Source organism: Pagrus pagrus, assembly GCF_965226575.1.
Source record: "Pagrus pagrus genome assembly, chromosome: 3".
Classification (NCBI taxonomy): Eukaryota; Metazoa; Chordata; class Actinopteri; order Spariformes; family Sparidae; genus Pagrus; species Pagrus pagrus.
The window spans coordinates 11,061,564-11,084,944 of NC_140187.1; the positions used below are offsets into that span (position 1 = coordinate 11,061,564).

Sequence of the window (23,381 nt, forward strand, 5' to 3'; positions counted from 1 at the left end):
CTGCCTCCTTGTTGCCGGGAGACCGGTTGTATTATCAGAGTCATTCATCCTTGCTGCACTCTCTCGGGTCAGTATGTGACTAGAGTACTGTGCACGTAGCTTGTTGTGTAGTGACATACAGCTTGTCCTTTTCAAGTCCCAAATTAGCCAAACAATTACCCACACAACAAAGAGTGTTTAGAAACTAAAGAGGAGAAGTCAGAGTGTGAAAGACTAATGCTGCTTAGTTCTGAAAAGACTGCTACATTAATGGTCAAGGCGCTGCATGTTTTTTAACACCAGTCAATCATTATCACAGTTATTTTCAAAAAAATTATTCTGTATGTGCAATGAAACCATCAATTAGGAGTTTGGCATTGTTTGCCGGCCTCCTCTCTATGTTATACAGCGATGATTTCTATGGTAAAGTGTACTGGATTTTTTCCCCCCTCGCATGGAAATATGGAGAGGACCGCTGTCTGCACCTCCTGTTCTTCCTGTTCCGCTCAAAGCTTTTACATCTTCTCTTTCAATGGCAGATGGTGTAATGAGTAAAAAGCCTTTGAGAAAATCGCTTCCTACATGTGTATCCCTCCCCGCTAAACAAGGGAGAAATCTATCACACCTGGAGGCAGTGATAGTTAGGGCTGAAACATGCTCGATTTGCCCGTGTATCTCTGCAGAGATGCATGCACCATCCAAAGCCTTATATACATACAGTATGTTTGCATTTGTGTAATTATGCTTGGATGTAAAGACTTTCCATTCCTTTCCTGATGAAATGCCTACAGAAAATAATCCGATTTCTGAGTGTATATACGGATTGTCATTAAATTTGACATCTAAATTCAGAAAAACATTGGGACATGGACATTTGTTGTATGTTAAAAAAACAACAAAGGAAACAAAACAAGGAGAATTAACCCTCACCAACAAAAACATATTTAATTCAGATAATAACATTGTGCAAACACTGCTGTTGGTTTCTAGTGTCATTTCCTTTGCTTTGTAGCAGCATGGAATGAGAATAGCTCATGCTGACAATCAGTCACCAACAATCAGCTGTCGCTGCAGTTGGCACATCCACAAACAGCAATGTTTCAGATTTTGAGAGGCACTCACCAGGCCTGGTGTAATTATGCCACTACCGATGTGCTAGATGTCGTGCCACATCTCATGCCAACAGCTGCAAGAGGCATGCAAGGGCATTAAGCCACACGGCTCTTAGGACATGTAGGATCTTTTAGCACGCTCTCTGGCATAAGGTGCACTTTTTGTGTACTGTTTACATTAGCAATGGGGTACAAACGTATCAGGAATAATTTAAATGAAATGATTGTTGCTCTTCACAGGGTTCCTACATTTCACTTTTTACGTGCCCTGAATGACTCCAGTAAAATCATCATAGTATTTAAGATAAGCTGTGTTATCTCTATGTTATTCTGTGTTTTCAACCACCATTTTCATATTAAAAACAACACCTAGTAAAGTGATTGGTGGCAAGTGGACACAGCAGAGCGTTGCTAGGGTTACAAAAGCAATGCCTTTTTTGCAGTTTTAATGAGCACATCTGTGCAGAGGCAGGTCAGCACAAAGGGGAGCATCTTTTCTGAAGCTTTTTTGTTGTTCACATATCCATCCATAGCACATGATTGACCCAAAGTCAAAGCATGAGAGGGAAATTTTATTTTCCTCTTTCTACCGGTTTGTAAGCAGTGTTGGGGCAGCTACTTTTAAAGCACAGCTACCAATTACTTGACACTGGAAGAAGTTGAACAACGGCAAAGCTGTCCTGTAGGGTGACATTTCTGTTTGCTTGTTTATTTGAATAACTAAAGCTAGTTAGCAGGACACCTAAAACTCTTCCTCTCTTGTTTTGTTGACTTGGAGCAGTAGATTGTTTCCTGTGCACCACTCTGCAAGATTGTCGATCACAAAATTGTGATGGGGGCGTTGTCTGCATACTTAACAATAGAGCTCTCTTGATATCTGGAAGTGCTGTCATGGTACAGTACGGTACAGAACAGGAGGGGGCTGAGCACGCAGCCCTGGGGAGCTCCGGTGTTGAGCACTAAAGTAGAGGAGGTGTGCCTGCCAAGTTGAACCGTCTGGTCTGTTTGTGAGGGAGCCCAATATCCAGTTGCAGAGTGGTACTCAAGCCCAGAGGGTACGTTTTCCAATCAGCTTCATGTTATTTTTATTGTTTGTAGTTTCATTTAGCCACACAAACAATGGCAAAAAGTGATTGAACTACTTGAATCACTATGCAAATATGAATGCAGCTGGACGACTAGAGAGCTACTGCAAAATATATTAAACTACTTGTTTCCATACATGCAGACCAATACCCCCAGGACTGTTTAAGAGGCAAACCTCTATCAAATCAAATGTTATTTATATAGCCCAAAATCACAAACCTCTAGAATGTCAAGCAATCCCAAACAACAACACTGTAAAGTAAAGCTTGTTATTATCCTACATCATATAACTATGTCTGCATTATTTTCATTTCTTCTCCAAATATTTTGTCATTTTCATTTACATACACACATACTTTTGACAGGATATTAGCACTAAGCTCCTTATATGAAATCTATGATTTTAGATTGTATCTGACTTGATCTCTTCGCTCACTTGACCCCAGAAATCCAGTTCCACATCAGCAGATATAATATATTTGATATAGGATTAGTCAACAGCATTTTACAGATTCCAAGCTCATGCTTCATTAATCTCTTTACCGATATTTATGGGAAGCCGCATAACATGAAATCTTGTTGACATTCTCAAAATTGGAAGGTTAGAATATTTGTTGCCAAACACAGTAAATCTCGAAAATGTTGTAACATAGAATAACATCCCATCAACCAGAAACTTCCTCCCTGATGACCTCTTTGGAGACCCATTTCACAGTATAACAGAGTGCTTTTCAGAAATTGACTGAAATTAGCTCTGCGCCGCGGAACCATAAAAAACACTGAGGGTGGGAGGGAGGGAGGCAGCGAGGGAGGGAGAGATGGAGTGGCTGGTGGCTGGATGCCAGGTGAAGCTCTCCTGAGAGGACCATGGGCATAGTGGCAGAGAGATCCAGCCAAAGAGCTTTGTTGTGATAAATCAGATTCACAACCCTATTTTTACTCATCTATAAATCTCATTGGAAGAAAGAAAAGCAAAGGAGCGAGGGAGCCGCGGAGGCTTCGCGTATGCAGGAAATGAGCAAGTTACTTCCCGGTGCTGCGTTGGTTGAACACGCTCTAATGACCATTATTTATTTCTGCTGTCGTCCTGGTCCCAGATTCTAATCTGTAGCAAATCTGTCTACCAAAATGAGGGGATCATTAGGAAAGGGAGGGAGACAGAGAAAGAAAAACAGAGAGGGAGGGAGAGAGTGAAGAGAGACGAGAGGCAATTACCATGCTTTGTTAATTGCACTTATCATGGCAATTACAGGCCCAATACAGGCCAAATACAACAATGGTGATACTGAATGCTGGAGGTACATTTCTGGGGCGATGTTGCGGTAAAAGATGCATTTGGCAGTAATTCATATACCAGCGGTTGTAATGCAATTATTCAAAAGGATTTAATCTTGGCTATACCTTGGATGTCATACTGCAATGAATTTCTGCTCTGCAGCCGATGATCCATCAGCACATCATAAAGAAATCCATTTGCATTATAAAGCAACAGCTTCTCTTTCAGTTTATGAGAACAGTAGTAAACTAGTGATGTATTGTCTGTGTATAAGTGGGCAGTCACCTACACAGACCATCATTTGGAGTAATATTTACATAGCTCAGAGCATTTTAGACTGAAAATCATAGGCCAGAGTTAACAGACTTTAATATTCAGACAGAGAGACAGTTGATTAAGGTCATACATCTCTCCAGCATGATGTGCGTGCCTCACCACGGCAGATACATGTACTAATAGGGACATTTTAAGTTAATGAAATGATATGGAGGATACCGGCTAATGAACCACGCAGTTTATGGTAATGATTGGTACTTGTCCATAATTTAACCAACCCTTCCGCTTTGACAAGCATATTATTGATTGCCTATGCTGAATCTAAGAGGTCCACTCTGTCTGAGTCAGGGTCCGTTTCCAGACATCGTGTCTCAATTCAGAATCATTCAGACAACATCGCTACATTACAGAACATTGATTAGAGTTCATTATTTAATTTTTACCTTTTTGCAAGCATTTACTTTTTTTCCCCCCTCTCTCTCCGGACATAGAAAGCCTAATGATCTGTTTATCTGTTTTATTTAATGCATGCTCACACTTGCAGCTGGCTTTAATAAAAATTAATGATGTACAAACACTGATAATTAATTGTGTGGCATATCTGCTTTCCCGCACTACCAGCTTACTCAGCAAAGGGCAGATACTGTATGTGCTGGTCGTGTGTGTAATAAAAATGCCTTGTTGGATTTACACCGGATTGAAGAGCTGAAGTTCGATGGGCAGGGGTGATTTTGATCCCGCACAAAGACAGAAGGTTACCAAAGTTGTGCAACTTGTATATCATAAACTAAAATAATTCCCTAATGACTCACACGAAATCCAAAAGCTTCGGTAAACATTTTTTAAATTTAGTTTGTTCTGTCCTCATAAAATAAAAGATCCCACCATTCGTCATTTTTCATTGTAAATAAATTAAAACCACAACAGCAACAATAAATGTATTGTTGTATGAGGTACTGTAAGTGAGGCTTAAAGAATCAACTTTCCGTCAGTGTCTAAATGACACATAAGCCAAAACAGCTTTGTCCAATCCTTTCTAGAAACAGTCACTGGAACTGAGGCTGTATCTCTGAAGCTTCTCTGCTACAAATATCATTATAGTGGGGCACAGAGGAACAACAGCAGCAGGGTACCAGCCATTATGAATAGAATATCAATTCACTTGTTGGCACCAGCCTCCGACAACTTGGTTAGAGTTGAGAAAGAGTTGAGAAAGCTTCAACTTTGTGCAGATGTCCTCTGAAGTTGCAAACTGTGGTGTTCATTTTGATTGCCACAGGAAACAAAAGCACAGGGTTGTTTTTTACTTCTCTTTACTGAGTAAACATTCTTCGAGTCAATAGTTCAGCATTTTGGGAAATACACTTAATTGTTACACAAGAAGATATGCTGTCTGTCTGTCCATTAAATACAAGGCTGCAGCCCGCAGCAGGTTAACTTCGCATTGGCTTTGGCTTTGTCCAAAGGTAACACATTCTGCCTACCAGCACCTCTGAATCTCATTAATTAACATGTTATATATGTGTATTATGTCCAAAAATGTATCTGTCAGACCATTTCTTGAGTAAGTACAGTTGCCAGGCAACCTGCAGAAACTCCAGGAAGTAACTGCTGCTGACAGAAATAGTTTGGCATATAAACACCTAACCATAAGTTTCCTGGGGAGGTTACTTGGGAAACAGTAACTGGTGATACTTCTAATACTAATACAAAAATTGATGAATGATGTATTTATCAAGGCTTTAGAAACATTAGCTAAGTGGGCTAAGCAACAATAATATTCACTTGATAAAGTTGTTCACCTAGATCTTCATGAGTGAATGAATGATACGCCATACCAATTGTTTTCAGAACGAGGATTAGCGTGCTGTTCTCTTGGAAAACGCTGGTTCCGGTTAAGTAACTGGACAAGCTGGGAGTCGTGCCCTAGGATTAAGGTGGCTAAGCAGTGAATTAAGAGCATACTTTATCGTGTGCCTGTATAGTGACGACGCTGAAAAAAAAAAAGACCAATCAAAGCTGACGATGCAAACATAAGTGTTCAATTTTAAGCACTGCAGAAAGCTGTAGAAGCAAGAGACAGCCTGTTACTGTTGGATCTGCAAGTGTCAAAGAACCATAACCAAAACGCAGCTGGTGGTTCCTTGTCAGACATCCACTCCAGACACCAGTCAGACTTTGATGCATGGTGAGGCATGACTCTCCTTAAAGATAAAACATCATTCCTGCCATACTCTCTTTGCACCATCAGAAAATAATGAGTGGTTAGTTCAATGCATCTCTTGGAGCCTCCATTTCACTGGCCAAAGCTCAAGTGCTGAGTACAGCGAGCTCTACAGGATCCATCACCGCTGCTGTCTAGGCCAGGACGAGGGCGAAGCATCATCATGTTTGAGGGCTGTGGGGGAAACACTGCTGCCATTTTCAGACAGCCAACATCCGATTGGGCATTTACCCTTTCACTGAAAATACCATTTTCATGGTGCTGGCAGTGCTTTCATCTCTGTGCACAAGACAGTCACATGAACGGCAGGCAGCATCTCTCAAGGCTCTTCAGGCACATGCAGGCTCGAGTGTTGAGTGCAGGCTGCTGTCCTGGAAAAGCTGGAGCACTTAAGACAGGCGTTCTTGAGAAAAAGAAAAGTCTTAGCAGTATTTTGTATTTTATTTAATTTTTTTTAATCAGCCTCCTGAAGCCTCAGTGTAATTTTAATAATGCGCGACAGTCTCACCACTCACATGACTGAGAAATATTTTATTTATTTCATGTTTTTTTTATTTATGGTTTTTCAGACTATTGATGAACTCTGGTATAAATTCTGCTAATGATCAAGCTTATGGTCTGAGCTTGACTTTATTTTCTGTGTCAGAGCAGATGAGGCTAAAAAGGAAGGTTTTGCATAACAAAAACAGGGGGTTCAAAAGTTCTCGATGCCAAAATTTATTTAATTAGATATTTCTTCCCCTCCAAAAATGAGTAAATGAGAACTGCAGAGTCAACCCCCTTTTCCAATCCACTGCTCATGTCAGAATTTCGTAAGTGGCAGTGAGTTATGCATATTAACAGCATTCTCTTATGTCACACTGCTCTTGTAAAAAGACTTTAATTGTAGTAATAGTTACAGTTGCAAGCAGATGTCTCCACCATGCCTGTAATGAAAATCACACCCTCGGGTCTACCTGTTGGATCTGCCACAGCGCAGCACATGGGGAAAAGCAGGCTGCTGTAACTGTCCTCGTTTTCACCAGGGTCTGCATCGTTTTGTCGACATCAGCATCGACATCGAGGCATAATGCAGATGTTGTCGAGGACTGGCATTATAAAGCCGAGGCAATAACTTCTCCACTGAGCCGTCCTGAGTGGGCAACTTTGTCTACTGATGAGCCTTTTTTTCAAGATTAATGGGAAAATAAAAAGCCCGCTGTAAATCCTAAGCAGCAATTGATCAAAACATTATTTGACATTTGAAAATAAAAGAAGCCATTGTGGTTGTTAATAAGCCTTTCAAATTCAAAGCACAGGTGAATGGCTCTGATTCTGACACAAAATATTCTTTTATTATAAATTACAAAATGTAATCATGTATTAAATACAGGGACATATGATGTAATTGGTCACCATTCTACCAAAGTTTTTGTTTCCTCTATTTTATTTTATATCTTATACATAATCCATAATAATTAACCACTGAACATGTCTGTAAGGCCCAAAGCTTCTATTCCTCCTGAGCGGCGTTAATGCTTGTTAGCAGCACTGCCACTGAGCAGGTGGCAGGTGTTTTTAATCTTTTTACAGTCTCCTGATAGAGACTAATGGGTAATTAAAAATAGACACAGCTAATACTTTACCTCAAGAGTTTTAGAATATGATAAATATTTGCTCAGAAATGTTTCACTGACGCTTTTAAAATCTGACCGTATGTGGAGTGAGGTTGAACAGATTTTTTTTCCAGCTTCCTGCGTGAATGAACTACTGCTGTTTTCTCCTCTTTTTTTTTTTATCTCAGACTGCAGCTGACCTTGAAGCTTTGTCACCATAACATCGAAACGAGATTTACAATACACGTTTGATCCACAGAACACCTCACCTCTATCAGGAAGCACAGCATTGTACCTCTGAAAATATGACTTAAAATCCCTGAGCGGAAAAGCTTGTCAAGTGAAAGCCAAGAAACAGGAGTTGGCAGCGTTTGCTCTTGGCTGAAACTGAGGCCACAAATACCATAAATGCACTTCATGTACAGTATGTTCTGGCGACAAACTGCTCGGCATTTTATAGGTCAGAATGGCAGTTTTAATCAGCATTAGGAGACTCTGGAAAACAGAATAAATCTAAAGATACGGGGGGTCGACAACCTCATTTCATGCAGTCTTGTACAATTGCTGCTCACATAAGGTAATCCAGTGGCGGACTCAGGATGTTTGAGGGGCAGGGGTGAACAAAATTAAAAGGGTACCAGCTTTATGCAGTGGGGGACCAGCACACAAGAAAGTCGTGATACATTTATGGTGAAGAGAGGTCACTTCATCACATTTTCTTCCACTAGAAGGGCACCCTAGAGGTCATGTTATCACGTTTTCTCCACTGGAAGGGCACCCTAGAGGGCACGTTATCACGTTTTCTCCACTGGAAGGGCACCCTAGAGGTCACGTTATCACGTTTTCTCCACTGGAAGGGCACCCTAGAGGGCACTTTATCATGTTTTATCAACCATAGGGGCATCCAAGAAGGCACTTTCGTGGGTCTTTTTCAAACAAGGGATGCATCATGACCCTGAGTCCACCAGTGCATAAATCTTATTCCAGCAAAATTCGATTGTTGTTGTCATGGGTCGATTCAATTCAATATAATTTTCGAGGCTGGAGTGTGTGGTGCTGTGTTTGACAGAGATGCCTCCGTACAGACACATAAATGACTGTGTGCCAAATTTCATATCTGAGTGTCCACTTAGCTTGTTTATTTTATGCAGCTATATGCTCTACAGTACCCACCACATTCATGCAGTTTGACCTCTTTGATGTATCCGCAATGACGTCCTCATTATTTTGCATCGAAAAAGCGAATAGATCAAAAAGTAGAGAAGAAAGGGGGATCGTAAAAGACACATGAGAGTGAGTAATAACCTTGCCAGTGGCATACATTGTCTGTGTGTTTGTGTGTGTGTGTGTGCGTGTGTTTGTGTTTGTGTGTGCGCGCGCACTGGGGCAGCCACTTTGTCGGCGTGGGCAGCGAATGGCCAGCTGAGACAGCTTGTACACTCCCCAGCGTCTGTCTGGCCCCATGCAGACACACACACACACACACACACACATGCACACACAAGCATCAAAGCGTGGACACACTCATCGAATAGTTCCATGTGGAGAGGAGCTGCAACCTTCTCACCATGGGGTCTGGCCTGTTGCCTTCACATCACTTAACAAACTGCTTGATTGTGAACTGGTAATAGTAATTAAATTTGTCCAGGGTGGAGGAGGAAAACGAGCCGCAATTTAGAGGAAACTTCATTCATAAACATGACACACTGTGTGAGATTGTGTTGTCCGCAATGAATAAATGAACATCAAAGCAAAATCCATGAGAAGATAAATATTTTCAGAAAATCCTCAATGTGGAAAATGGGAAATTAACTTGAAGAGAAATCATATTTGAAATAAAACGTTCCTGCTGTTTAAACATTTCTTGTCACACAGTGGCCTCATTTGATACAGAGCCATATAGAAAATGTAAGATAATAATTTTATTATTTCCACATCACAGTTTCATAGACTCGAAAGTAAGGAGAAGCCACTATATCGCTGTAAATATTACATGAGCCAGGTCATTGAGAAAGTAATTGGCTTTTAGCGTTGGCTGATACTGTTCCACTGTCTCCGCAGAGATTTATAATGTTGACTTACTGTACAAGACAGAGAGGGTAATCACTGGGACAGTTTATCCTAAAGCTCCATCTGTCTCTCACCCTGCGACATTGGGCAAGGAGTGCAATTGTTTTAGGGCAAAACAGGTGTCATCCTAAATCAACTTGGGCAGGCCGGACGGGGGGGGATGGAGGGTTTAATCTTTTGAAATTAGATCCAGGGAGAATCTAATGCTTCATTCCAAATGCATTTTGTTGTATTTCCCTTTCATCTTTCTCTAATTCATCTTCCTCTCTTGCTTAGTCTCCCTCACTTGCTCTCTCCAGGTTTTAGCCGAAATTAAATTGATTTGCATAATGAAAGGAGATCAAATTTACTGTACTGAAGTAAAATAGAAATAAAAAAAGGACTTTTCTCTGAGGGCGGATGGGGTATGAGCCACAAGAGGAAGGGAGAGGTGAAAGAAAGAAACAATAAAATGCAATTATACAGCTTCAATAAACCCATAATTCCAGCACGTACAAAAATACCCAGATAGGCGGTTCACATTATTTCGTTCGACAAAGCTATAAAGACTCATTCAAAGCCGCAGCGAGCCTTACAACACCACAAATTGGCTAATCGCTGGTGTTTAAAAAAAAAAAAAGGAAATTAGAATGTCGCCAACCCCAGTGACAGCCTCCACTTTCCTAGGTGTTATTACTAATTACATTTCTATTATCATGGTAATGCTTGGCAACCTTCAACAAAGATTCTCATCCAATTATTCTGTAATTTCTTATATCTCTGTTCTGGGTATCATTCTGGGGTGTGGGATCGCTTTTGATTGTGATACATGCGAGCCCGGGATCTCCCAAATGTTGACATGAATACGACTGAAATTGGGAAAATGGGACCGGAGTAAATGTTCATTAGTAAATTCAGTGAAGTTAAATTAGTTTGGATGTGATTGGTTTTTTTGGCTGCATATTTTTCATTATGGAAGGACTGGTGGAAGCCAAAAACAGGCATTTTTCTGTGTACTATTTTCAGATGTGTTCTTGTCAGATCAATGGACTTTTGATGGACTTCATTCATGGTCCATGCTCTTCATGAACATACAAGACATCAATACGCTCCAACTCAACCCATGAGAAAAGACATGAAAGCGTCTCAGAGGATTGATATCTAGAGACTGCTGCAGCTCCCCTCCACCAGGGCCTCTCCTCTCTGCTGCCTTGCACTTAATAATGTATGAAGGCTAAGTCTTTATGTCTGCTTCCTCTCACGATTGCTGAAATGTCAGGTGAGTAGAGAGAAGGCCTGAACAAAAAGAAAAATCCTTACTGCATACCGCACCATTTGAGGCAGCAATGCAAGCTTCATACCTACGAGCAGGCACGCACGTTTTCCTGATAATCTATTTTTTTCTATAAGTAAAAGTTCACGGCAAGTGTCATCACATTCTAATACAAGTGATGCTAAATGCTGATTGGTGTGCTGAAGCATGTGACATCGCCTCCAGCTTGGCCCTGCCCACTTCAAACAGTGAGAATAGCATAAAGAGACAAAGAAATACAGAAAACTCTGATGTGAAATAACCAAAATTGTTCCAGCTTTGACATAAGAGTGTGTTCATGTCAGATTCTCATTACTCATGAGAGAAAATATGTTTTCAGGGCCTTTTAAAGTACACCATGTCCTCTAGAATTACTTTTCTTCCCCCTCAAGTGTGCAGGCTCTTCTTTATTTGACATTTTGTCATTTCTGGTGTATTTTCAACAGCCTGATGAGAGTTTATGTTGCACATCAGCTGATTTCAGTGTTCTTAGTATATCTAAGTTTGTCTTCTTTCAGGGCAATACATTTAGAAATAAATTAGATAGTCAGTATATCCATTCAGAATTATCATCCTTGCAGCATGGAGAAGGTATTAAGACAGCATTTAGATCATCATAATATAACAATTAGCTGAACAAATACAATATGACTAATCCAAACAATCTAAACCAATAGTCTGACATTTTGGGAGATAACGCTTATTTGCTTTCTGGCCGAGAGTTAGATGAGTAGACTGGTACCACACTCATATCACTCTCTGTGGGTAAATATTATGTTACTGTCAGCAGGCAGTTAGCCAGAGCTAAGTACACTGGCTGGCTGGCAACTTACCTGTGATGACAAGGCTCCAGGAAGCCATTGCGCCAGTCAACCAAATGGCACATAATCCCTCTTAAAACCACTTTTCTTTTTTTGGTATGAATATTCATCTAACATGTTAACTGGTGAGCTTTGGAGGTGCTGGTAGGCATTTTTTCTTTGAACAGAGCCAGATTAGTTTCAACCTTTCTCCAGTCTTTGTGCAAATTGGACTGCTGACAACTCAATCGCCAGAATACATGTTAGCTAAACCACGGAAAAGTGTTGCAACTTTCTGTTTGTGTAGGTTGCATTTTCTATTTCTCTTGTCACATCCCCATACTTAATCGCTTCTTAGGTTAGGTGCAAAACCACTTGATTAGGGTCAGGAAAGCATCATAGAAAAATAGCCGGTTTTAGTCTCCACAAAAACAGCTGAAAATGTACGCAGGTCTCCTTAAGCAGCTGGTTTTGATGCCACAAAAATATCCAGTGGTGGGACTCTAACTCCGGCCAGTTGTTTGGCAGCCTTGTTGGCTTATAATAACACCACCACCTTCGTGTCCACCTTCTGCCATGACAGGTGGCTAAAAAGCATATAATGTGAACCTTGGACGCAACTGTGGTTTGCAGAAACGTTAACCGCAGACATAACATCCTGGTGAATGGACTGATGCTGACGGTAGCTTAATACAGTATTTACGGTACAGAGTGTGTTGATCTCCTCATCCTCTTGGCAAAGAAGCAAATAAACACATTTCCCAAAATGTCAAACTATTCCTTCAGATATTTAAGAAACTCAAATGTTGGTGTCCAGTTTAAAGTTTCTTGGAGACTTGGACTCTGCACCTGGCTTTGCCTCCCCAGACTTATGTGTCTGTACTCTAAGGTGCAATTCCACATAACCTTGTACTGCGATGGTAGGTAGGTTGCCAGTCTACCAGGGCTGACAAATTAAGAGCAGACAGACTTTCACACTCACCTTTTCATCTACAGCCAGCAGACTTTCCAATTTACCTTGACCCTCACTGACGCAAGAAGAACATGCAAGTCCAACACAGAAATGATCCCACTGGCCAGCTGTGAGCCATCAGTGCTAAACACTAAGGCGCCTATGCCACCTTTGGCTATTTATTTTCATTAAATCCTTAGATTTAATGAAATTAGATCCTTCTTTTTTTAATTAAAATGGTTGTGTTCATTGTTCAGCCATTGGAATGGCCATACCTAGATTAGGGTTTCTCTTATTAATGCAGGCACATGTGATTTCTAATCAAAGAGTGAGGCTCAGGCGGACCACAGCTCTCCTAAATCCATTGTTGAAGTAGCCTCTCCAGAGACTCAAGCCTTTTTTGTATTGAGGTGACCTTATAACATCTTCAGCTCATGAATAGCAATGAATTGCCACAGCATTGATGAACAAAGTCACAGCAAATTTTTGACAACACAATGCTCATTCATGTGAGACTTAAAAGTGAGTCACGTACCCCTGGACATTACTTTTCCTTTATCTTCACGGCATCTGTTGTGCCAAATGCTGTTTTATGGCCAATTTTAGCACAAGTGTGAAAACAAAGTGCTGGCGAGCTCATCAAAGCAGCAGTACGATGCCTGTTTATCACTGTTCAGTTGCCATTTACTGGAGTTTTTCTAGCACTGTTACTGTATATTGAATGCCAGTTCAAGTGACTGGTCATTGTTGTTTGGAAGCTCGTGTCTGTGGGGCTACGATAAATGTTTGAATAGTCAATCAAGTGGGAAAGAGCGTAATAACCCATTTTGCACATAATTTTCATACATGAAAATAAATTGTATCCCAGAAATGGAGCCGAAAACAACAACAATAACTTGATTAAAGAGTGATCCAACAAAAAGGACAGGCTTTAAAGACTAATTTTGAGCTCCACAATAAGAAAGCTCTACCCTTGCCCTTGACGAGTTGGGTCCTTTGTCAACCCTGAGCTGAATTACGATCTCAATTTAGAGAACAATTGATCGAACCGGGGCAAGAAATTGTGGAGGATAGTGGGAGAACACCTCTGCATGAGGTGATATATGCTCTATCTGTGTCTTCCTACCATTATATAGAGGCTAGTACAGCATGGCTTGAGGCATGAGGGACTCAGTCTACCTCCCTGTGGGAAAAGAGACTTGCGCTTGAAACACCTCCCAGTAGAGAGATCAACTACCTCGACACCCATTAGTTCATCCATAAATCTTAAATGTGAGCATCGCTGATGAAGTGCGGCATGTTCAAGAAGACAACTTTTGACATGTAGGTATGGAACTATGCTGTATGTCTCCTTGGATAAGGCTTTGCAAGGTGCTGGTTAAATGGCTGGATTAAATAGTATTAGTATTCACCGTGTGTTGCAGGCGCTGGATCAGAATCTGCAGACTCGTTCCTGCTGCGTGGGGCTTGAAGGGCAAACAAAACGTAGCCTTTTGTTGTGGGGGGTTTATGATGACATCAAACATGATTAAGTTTAGATTTTGAAGCATTTTTGTTCCATTTTATTTTTTAAAAGTTTATGCCTCAAGGGAGATCATGTTAAGTGAAAAAAGGCTTGTTTTTCTTTTTGGAAACATTTTCAGTAGAGGGAGGAGGGCATCATACAACAGCTCTGGCAGAGTCTTAGACAGCGCAAGGCCACAGAAGGAGGGTCTGAAGGGCATCTACAAAGAGACACGAGAGTGAATCAAATCACCTTCAACAACTCTGTAGTTAGATTGGTGGGTTTTTTTTCTGGTCACAAGCTTCTGCTGGTTTGCCAGAAAAAAATATGTGAAACGAGAAGAAAGGTTTCTTGGACACAAAAATGTCATTATTCCAAAACCATGACATCCCTTTGACATTACATCTTCAAAGTCAATAATATTCAAATGTGATATAATACATTCATGTAAGTGCATCATCACAGTATGGTATCTTAAAAAATAATTCTCCCAGATTTCTCCTAAATTCACCACAAGCATATATTATATCATAAAAACAAAATCATATTTGTAATTTATGGCAATTATGAATAAGCTGACACAAAAAACATATGACTTATTAAAAGGGGACTTATTATGCTCATTTTCAGGTTCAGATTTTCTTTTGTGGGCTACTACTAGAAAAGGTTTCCATGCCTTAACGGGACTATTTGTAAGAGAGGTTGATTTTTGAGTCTCAGTACCAACTCGTCATATAATGACGACCCATCCTACAATCCCAAAACGTCAGTTTTTGACGAGCTGGGAATGAGACTAAAAAAATCTACTTTTCTTACAAATAGCCCCTTTAATTCTCGAAAAACGCATCAGTTTTCTCTCCTCAGTCTGAGATGCTCTGATGTAGCTCCTGTCTCTTTAACGCCCCCCTCCTGAAAACCCAGTCTGCTGTGATTGGTCAACTCACACATTCCTGAGCCGGCACAGCGCACCATGTCTCTGGTCGGCTGTGTCGTGTTGTAAACTTCCAGTTAGCTTCACTTTTACCGTGAATATATACATAAATTATGCAAATGTATTACATGGTGGTGTAGTGATGTCAAGAAGTCACAGAATTAAAGGCAGGACTACTGACGAGGCATTTCAGGCACCTCAGGCTCCTGTTGGGCTTTTTAACTTTCAAGAACCTTTACAGCACACTGAAGGAAAGAAAAAAATATATGATAGGTCTCCATTAAAATTACTTTTTTTTTTTTTACCAAAATAATGCCTAGGTACTAGATGGGAAATAGTTTGTAACTAAATATGGTTCTTGAGATTGTATTTTTTTTATCAATAGTCCCCAATAAATGAATAATATAAAGATATAAAAAAAATATAATACAAATGCAAGCATTTGTGGCAAGAGTAGGAGTTCTCCATTTTTTTGTTTCCTCGTCAACCTGCTGAAAAGGGCACTGTGAGCTACGCTAGAGTGGTTCTCTGCCTCTTATTTCTGCATGTTAGCAAAATGTAAAAACCATTTAAAAAGTCATCTTTTCCCTCCGTGCATCTAAAGCTGTGAAATAATGCACTTCACTGCACCCACACAAGCCGCACGCATGTCAAGAGACAGCACTAATGCTCTCCACGCTGTACAGTATAGCGAGGCCTCAGTGAGATGTTCATGTTTATTTAAAGTGACAGAGATGCTGTAGAGGCAGACTCAAATGTAGTAACACGGAGACAGCGTCAAATCAATTGTCTGCTACACTGCAAGAGTGCAGTGAGTTATAGAGGAGTCACCACTGACCTCTAACTCAGGTCTACGTGCTCTATTTGACTGCTATGAAACTATGAGGAGGTAGAGCTTTTAGTAGAATCTTCATCTTAGTTTTCTAGGAGGATTATTTGCTTTGGTTGATGTTGAATCTAAAATCTTGTGAGCCACAGGTCGTCCTGTGATAGTGAAGAATTTCACTGAAATACTATCATTTTTCTTTTGACTTGAAACTCGGTAAGGAATGGATTTTGAAAAACCCTTTGCAAAGGTTGTGGGCCCACACATCTGTGAAGCTCGGAGCACTACCAATAACGCCAACCATCCAGAAACGTGGTTCAGAGCTCTTCTCTTTCACGCTGCTTCCTACACTGTGTGATTGTTTGAACAAAGAAAAACACAGAGATGGAGAGGGGTTCTCTCAGCTCACTGACAAAAACTTTGATGAAGGAAACGGCAGCTTTAAATACTCCACGGGTAGAACCACTGAGACATTAGCAAGGCTCAGACAAAAGTGAACAACAGAAGCAGATGAATACATTTCTTCCATTTAAGTATTAAGTGCATACTCACTTTACAACATTACATTCAGAGTAGAGATTGTTTTAGGTGTGCTGGAAGGACACATAAAAAGAAAAAAAAAAGAATCATCCCTCCCAAAAAATCAACTTGGTACGATCCAACATCTGGGAAAGCACTGGTCATTAAGTGCACATGTTGATAAAAGCACCAAACCCAGAAGAATAACTTAAATGAACAAAATTTGTTCTCAAATGTATCACAAAAACACAAACCAGAAAAGGAGACAGAGTGAATGTAGCGCCCTCAAACCCTTATCCTGTTAATTTCTGATTTAAACTTCAACAAAACATGAACTTTTAGCGACCTCGGACACGGGCTGCAAAGGAAAGAACATTGGTAAAGCAATTTTCTTCCAGCAGTTTTGCTGTAAGCGCTGTATATAATACATGTACTCTGAAGGATCTTTTGAAAGTGGCGAGAAGGCGGAATTCAACCAGACATAAAGGACAGTAGGGAACAGGAAGGTTGGACATTCAGGCACAAAGTGTGCTCTGTACTTCATCACATAAGAAGTCCCTGTAGATGTTGGTTTTCAGGCACGCTCGACAGTCAAACTATATCGCTTTTTCACTCGTTTGCAGAAAAAACATTTATTTATCAATAAGTTTCATTAATAAATTTAGGATTAAACTTGGAATATTTTTCATTACAAGGAGGAAAAAAAAGCAGCAAGCCTCAATAAACCAAATCATCTTGTTTCTAGCACGACAGCAAGCAGTTGTTTCACACCTACAATACTTACATGTCCAGAAGAAGCGAGCAGTAAATGCCGACATCTTCCACTGGAGTCCACACCTGAGGGAAAAATCTGTCTCTCTCTGACTTTCTGTGTACATCTTTTCTCACCTGGTCTTTCTTAGCTTGGCTCTCTGCCATTTCGGAGTCATTTTGGGAACTCGTGGACTGAAAGTGACTGAAAGCTATACAGCTTTGTGTGGGGGAGTTGTGATAGCCAGAAGGACTCATCCACATAAACCAACAAACCAAAAGAAGAAAACAGCGAGCAGTAAGAAACCTGCTGTTGATTCTCAGTAGGAGCAGGAGTAGCTGCAACACACACACAAATGTACATGATGGAGCTATAAGACATTTTTATTCTTGCTTAGACTCCTGGTATAGATAACTCTCTTTATTGGAGTAAAAATCAAAAGCATCCTCTGTGTCACAAACCTGCAAAAAGCTAAACTGTCACTGTAACGTAAATCCACTTGACCACCTTTAAAGCCTAGTTAGGTCTGGCCTCTGGCTATATTGCACACATTTTATCCCTCCATGAGCCAGTGCACAGCCTCTGATCCTCCAACAGGGCCCTTCTGGCTGATTCAACATTTAGAATTAAATGAAGGGGTAACCAGGCCTTTTCCATCAGGGCCTCTGTGATTTTGAACAACCTGCCCGAGGAGCTCGAGCAATAACACAATCAATATCGTTTTAATGGCTTAAAACTTATTTTCATAGATGTGTTTTTATTTGATGGAGGCACTGCTGCCTCAAAGCGAAAAGGTCCTGGCCTCTTTCTCTGTGGAGCTGGCGCGTTATGCACGTACCTGGGTCGGGTTTCCTCCAGGTGCTCCTGTTTCCTCCTGCAGCCTAAAGCCATGTAGGTTAGGTGAAGAGGAAACTCTCCAGTGCCTGTGGGCCTGTCTATATGCATTACCCTTGTGACAGACTTTCGACCTGTCAAGAGTGTAGCCTGCCTCTTATCCAGTGCATGCTGGGAATGGCTCCTGCCCCACTGTGCTCCAAACAAGCTAAGTGGTTTAGAGAATGGATGCATGTTATTGTATGATGCCTCAGTCTTTGTTTTACCTTATCTTGTCTTACTTTGTTTCTTACTTTATTTTATTATTTATGTTTCATTTGATTCCCAAGCACTCTGAGTCCTGAGTTTTTGAAGTACTAGATAAATAAATGCTACCATTGTTTTTGATTTAGTATTGAAGGAAATAAATTGAATGATCTTCACAGGCTCAATTGATGTATCGCCACAAAAATAACAACAACTGCAACAAGAAAGTCACCGTCATTATCCGAGCTTTGAATTAAGCTCGTCAGGACACAGAAAGGGTCAAATTTTGTACATAACAAACGGCTCGAGTTGTTTTCTACTTGAGTGAAGTGTTTGTAAAGAGGCAATGGCCATGTAACTATAACAGTCATCTCACTTTATTAATTCACCTTTTCATTGTGCTGCATTTGCATTCGTTGTGGTAAAGTCAGGTGTGCTCATGCAGTGTGTTTTAGCTAAATGGATTTGTTGTGAAGGTGAAAGCTTTGTTTTGAGTGTGTCTGAAACGTAAATAACTTATTGCTATTCGGCTATTAGGCTATGTATGATTGATATTTTCGTCAGTGTGCATTCATATCTCGCCCCCAATGTTTAATCAATTGTCATTACCCAGCCAAGTGCAGAGAGAAGAGAAGAGGATATATTATGTGCACACAGCTGTCCCCTTAGAGAACTGTCAATCACCAAACATCTATCTGCATAACTAATGTTGGGCCTCACGTTGCCCTTGGAGTTGGGGGGAAAAAGTCTGATTTATGGAAAGACATTCTTATGTTCACACGTGTAGGCCATCAGTAAGGAGTGACATTTTCTCTGACGGTGATGAAAGATAAATGAGAAGCTCGTTCGCAGGGAAAATAGGATTGAAGTGACCGGGGGGGCTTTCTTACCCCGAAACATGTGCTCATGCTTTAACCTCAGATTTGACAGCATTAGTCACATGAACGGTGACGGGATATAATGCTAGCACTTAACCTCTCTGCAAACCAGAGATACATCCAAGTTTGCACTATATTGACATTATACAAAATGTGGCATATGATGCAGCTGCCAAATCGGGATGGAGTCTGCTTTTCAACATTTGTTACACCACTGGATATTTCTAAGGATAAGGTGAGACAATTTCCAGCTGTGTTGGTTGCAACCACAAACAGATATTTCTCATGGCAAGTTGGGCCATCTCCTGCCGTGTTTTTGTTGACAGAACCATGTGTATTGAAGGAGACCTTGTGTTTGTGGTGTTAAAAACAGATATTTTAAGCCAAGCCATGATGTTTTCCTAACCCCTAACCGAGTTTTTATGCCTGAACCTAGCTGGAGCATCAGCAGAGCACTGTAACAAGAGAGAAAGAGAAAACTGAACCTAAACAAATGTAAAGTTAACCTACTGTATCTGTGGTGTTGCAGAAACCTTAGCCAACATTTATTCTGGTGATTGCGTTGGGATGGTATTGCCCTGTTTAGTGTTTCTTTAAAGGAGCACATGTCTTCACCGCCCTGCTGTATGACTGTGACTGTGGAGCTCATGCTGACCTACATCTGTATATATTCATCCAGACCATGGCATTTGCTTGTCAGTTAGACAAGGCTGTTGGGCTACAGGGTGTGATTAATAATGGATGGCCAAATCACTCCATGGCAAAGATACACAAATAAATACATACAGTGCAGCAGTATAGGTCAGCACAGTATAATAGAGTGTGCTGAATATTGATAAAGGCAGTGATGTAAAATGTGATGCAAATTATGAAATAACTGTAAGGTCTAACTTCAACAAAACATCTTATTTTCCATGTTTTTTTCCAAACAAAAAATGAAAATAAATCAGATTCTGATTGCAATATGAGAAATATCCCCTTACATCTGGAGAATAGGCCTTTGATTTGTAACCTGGGGCACCACAATGCTTTAGGTAAAATGGTAAGTTGTGACACAATTTACCTGTGAATAAAACCATAAATTTCAACACTGTTATTCGATGAACAAAGCCTGAATCGGCTAACTGTGTCATCAGTCCTACGCTTGCATAGACAAAAAGGAGTAGTGCTGCCTCTTCAGCTCCATAACAGAACACTGAAAGTCTGGAGAAAGCCTCTTTTTTGTTTAGCTGTGATGGATAATTTATGTTGAAACACAATCCTACGTCAGCTCTCACCAATCAGTGAATAAAGACCTACTAATGACCGGGGGGAAAAAAAGCTGACATTTTCTTTGAAACACAGTTATAAAAGCGACTGAATGTAAATCTCAGCCAATGTCTGACTGGCCATTTTAGCAGCAGATCATAAAGATGAAAGCAACTTCTTATGGCTCAGCATTCTCTGGTGACTGTGACAATTACAGTAGTTTGGCAGAAGGCAGCCAGGAGGGAGCCGCGCTGAGAGAAGAGTCTTTGTTTGGCTCTGGCCTGTCATATGGTCTGTTTGTTTCCATCTAGGACTACTCTCTGAATCTACCCCTGGTGTAAACACAAACTAGCTCCACATTCATTAATAATTCAGGAGACATCTTCAGCAAACAAGTGGCAAACAATAATTAGTTACAGGGACGCTCCATTTACTTTATCAGTGTGATCCCACTTACTGAGTAATTTAGTTTATTGCACACAGCAAGATGTAGGCTTTTACCAAAAAAATTAAATATTTATTTGTTTTCATCTTTTTTTAAATTTTCCATACATTTTGCAAGTTAGGGTCAACATTGAATAGGTTGTGGATATCAGGTGGATGTGACCAGTCCATTCATCATGTGTCACCCCCAACCCTCTCCCTCTTAATTAGACAAAACCGTCACTAGTTCCCTCCCTCCCTCCCTCCCTCCCCCAAAGGAAATAAAACATCAAAAGCAAAATCAAATGTCTCAGGATATAAAATGAACTGAACATATTGTACACATTCACACACAAATCTGGAATGAAAATTGTCTCCCGATGGGATGAAGCTGGCCACCAAGCCAATTCCATGAAACAGTCATTTTGTTTAGTCATAAATCACTGTTGCGGTTTGTGCCTTATTGCCTTACAATTGGCTGTGGAAAGGATAAGAAAAGACATTGTTAACACACAACTGTCCTCAGTTTGTGACCTCCAAAAACACCCTTTTTATAAATCACTGAAATACAGCAAAGGTATGTCAGTCTGAAGTGTTCGGACCGACGTGGCAGCGCTCTTTTCTTCTGCAGTTCTTTCATTCCCTCTGTTCCCTCTCTGCTTTTCATTTATCTGTCTTGAGTTGGTTATTTTACAAAAGTGGTCATAGAAAATAAATACAAATACTTTCCAGAATGTAATTTTTATATGACCCAGATGTCACCTCTGTGTCAGTATTGTGTAGAGTCCTCTGCCATTACAGTCCTGTCTTCCATGTTGTCTCTCATTTCTTTTTTAATGTCCTTCTCCTGTTTCTCTTCAGCACTTCAGCAGAGTCAACTGTTGCAGTTACCATAGTGATCATGGTGTAAATAAATAAATAAATACATAAAAACAAATAAATACATAAATATCTCCTCCTTTAAATAAATACATGGTACATGGTTCAACCCTACGTACTTAATCTTGATGCTCTGATCTCTGAAAACAGTCTCACAGCTTTAAAGTTAGGGTTCTCACTTATGATTTGGGAGTGAACAAAAATCCTCCCTTCAGACTAGATGGCAATTTTGGTGACGGGATATCTCTTTAATAACTCTTTCTCATATCATCCTGAGAGCTTCATGCTAATGTCTGAAAACTCCCATCAACACCAAAGAGTTTAAAAAAAAATCTGGAGTTTAAAGTTCAACACTGTGAATTTTCTTCCAAAGAGATGGTGGTCTGTCTTTAAAAGGGTACACAGTGCTGACTCTGATGATCTCAGTAGAGTGCCAGAGGGTGAAATAAGGAGGAGGAAGAAGAGGGAGTCTAAACGTCTCTCTGTGGAGAAGGAGAGGCTGTGCTAGGACCCTTCCTCCTCGAGGTTTCCCGGCGCGTAGTAGCCCGCCAGTTGCCTGAAACGCGGCCCCCAATCGCTGAGGTAAGAGAAATCCTGCTCCGAGGTGGTGGACAGCGTGTGGATGGAGCTTAGTGAAAGCGCTGGTGAACTGGTGCCCTCAAAGGCGTACGTCTGGAAGGAGTCATACGGCGGCACAGACAGATCGGCGTCAGCCTGTTCTACCTTCTTCCGGATGTAGCCTTTGAATAGGGAGAAGTCTGCCGCCGCCGTTGCCGCCGCTGCAGGTCCCTCTGCTCCTCCACCCACCCGGTTGGCCTGTATCCACTGCGGCAGTGAGCGGATGTCTGGGCCAGAGTCACAGCTCTTGGCCTCCGGGAAGTCATAGAGATTCCTCAGGGCGCTCATGTCGTAAGCCTGCGTGTCCTGCTCCCCTCCGCCCTCGTCATTGTACTTGATGACATTATCCCTCATGTCCTCCTCATCCTCCGCCATTCTCTGGCCCTTTCTGTGGCGTTTCAGGGTCAGGATCAGCAGGACAAGGACTGGTGGGGAGACGGACAAAACAAGACAGAGAAAGAGAGAGGAACCATTACACACTCGTGGTCATATGTGTACAGGTGAATTGAACAGGCAGCATAAAGGAAATAAAGGTCAATATGCAACCAAAACACGAAGAGGCATTTTTTTTCCCCTGGTCACTATCCCCAGGTTACAGTGGAACAACTGGAATAAGTGTGGAAATTCGTTCCAGATGTTCCAGACGGGGAAAGAAAACAAACCTCGCTGATGGAGGAGGCAAAAACGGTGAAGAGGGAGGGTAATAGAAGCCGAGATAAACAAGAGTAAACGGAGAGGCATTCACTCAATGGAGAGCCCCGGTGTTGTGTTAAAGTCTGCTCCCCCGCTGATACGTGTTTTCCTTTACCAGTGGGAATTGAGACGTTTCAAAATCAGCATTCTTTCTACTAGATCATTAAATAACAAAACCTGCCGCCTTCTTAATGTTTTACTCATTTTCTCATTGCAGTGAGATCGGGGTTTCTCGGTCAAATTAGGATTCTTAAGTTGTTTTTTTTGCTTTGGGCAGTAGCCAGGCTGCTAGCGGTGGCCATGTTGCTAACACTGTGTTTGTGACAGCTGCAACATTAACACAAGAGGGAAACACTGGGAGGAGGGAGGC

General features: G+C 41.0%; 2 protein-coding genes across 2 annotated transcripts in view; one reads left to right on the forward strand and one right to left on the reverse strand.

The window, feature by feature from the left end:
* LOC311254519 (uncharacterized protein) overlaps positions 1–23,381 on the forward strand; it is a 134,913-nt gene that overhangs the window by 20,248 nt on the left and 91,284 nt on the right. The window lies entirely within an intron of this gene.
* cdh22 (cadherin 22) overlaps positions 21,672–23,381 on the reverse strand; it is a gene marked incomplete at its 5' end in the record, with an annotated part of 67,017 nt that continues 65,307 nt past the window's right edge. The window contains one exon of the mRNA XM_084348834.1: positions 21,672–22,743. Within this exon, the coding sequence (XP_084204960.1) occupies positions 22,205–22,743 (539 nt within the window). The 3' untranslated portion in view covers positions 21,672–22,204. The remainder of the gene's footprint in view (positions 22,744–23,381) is intronic.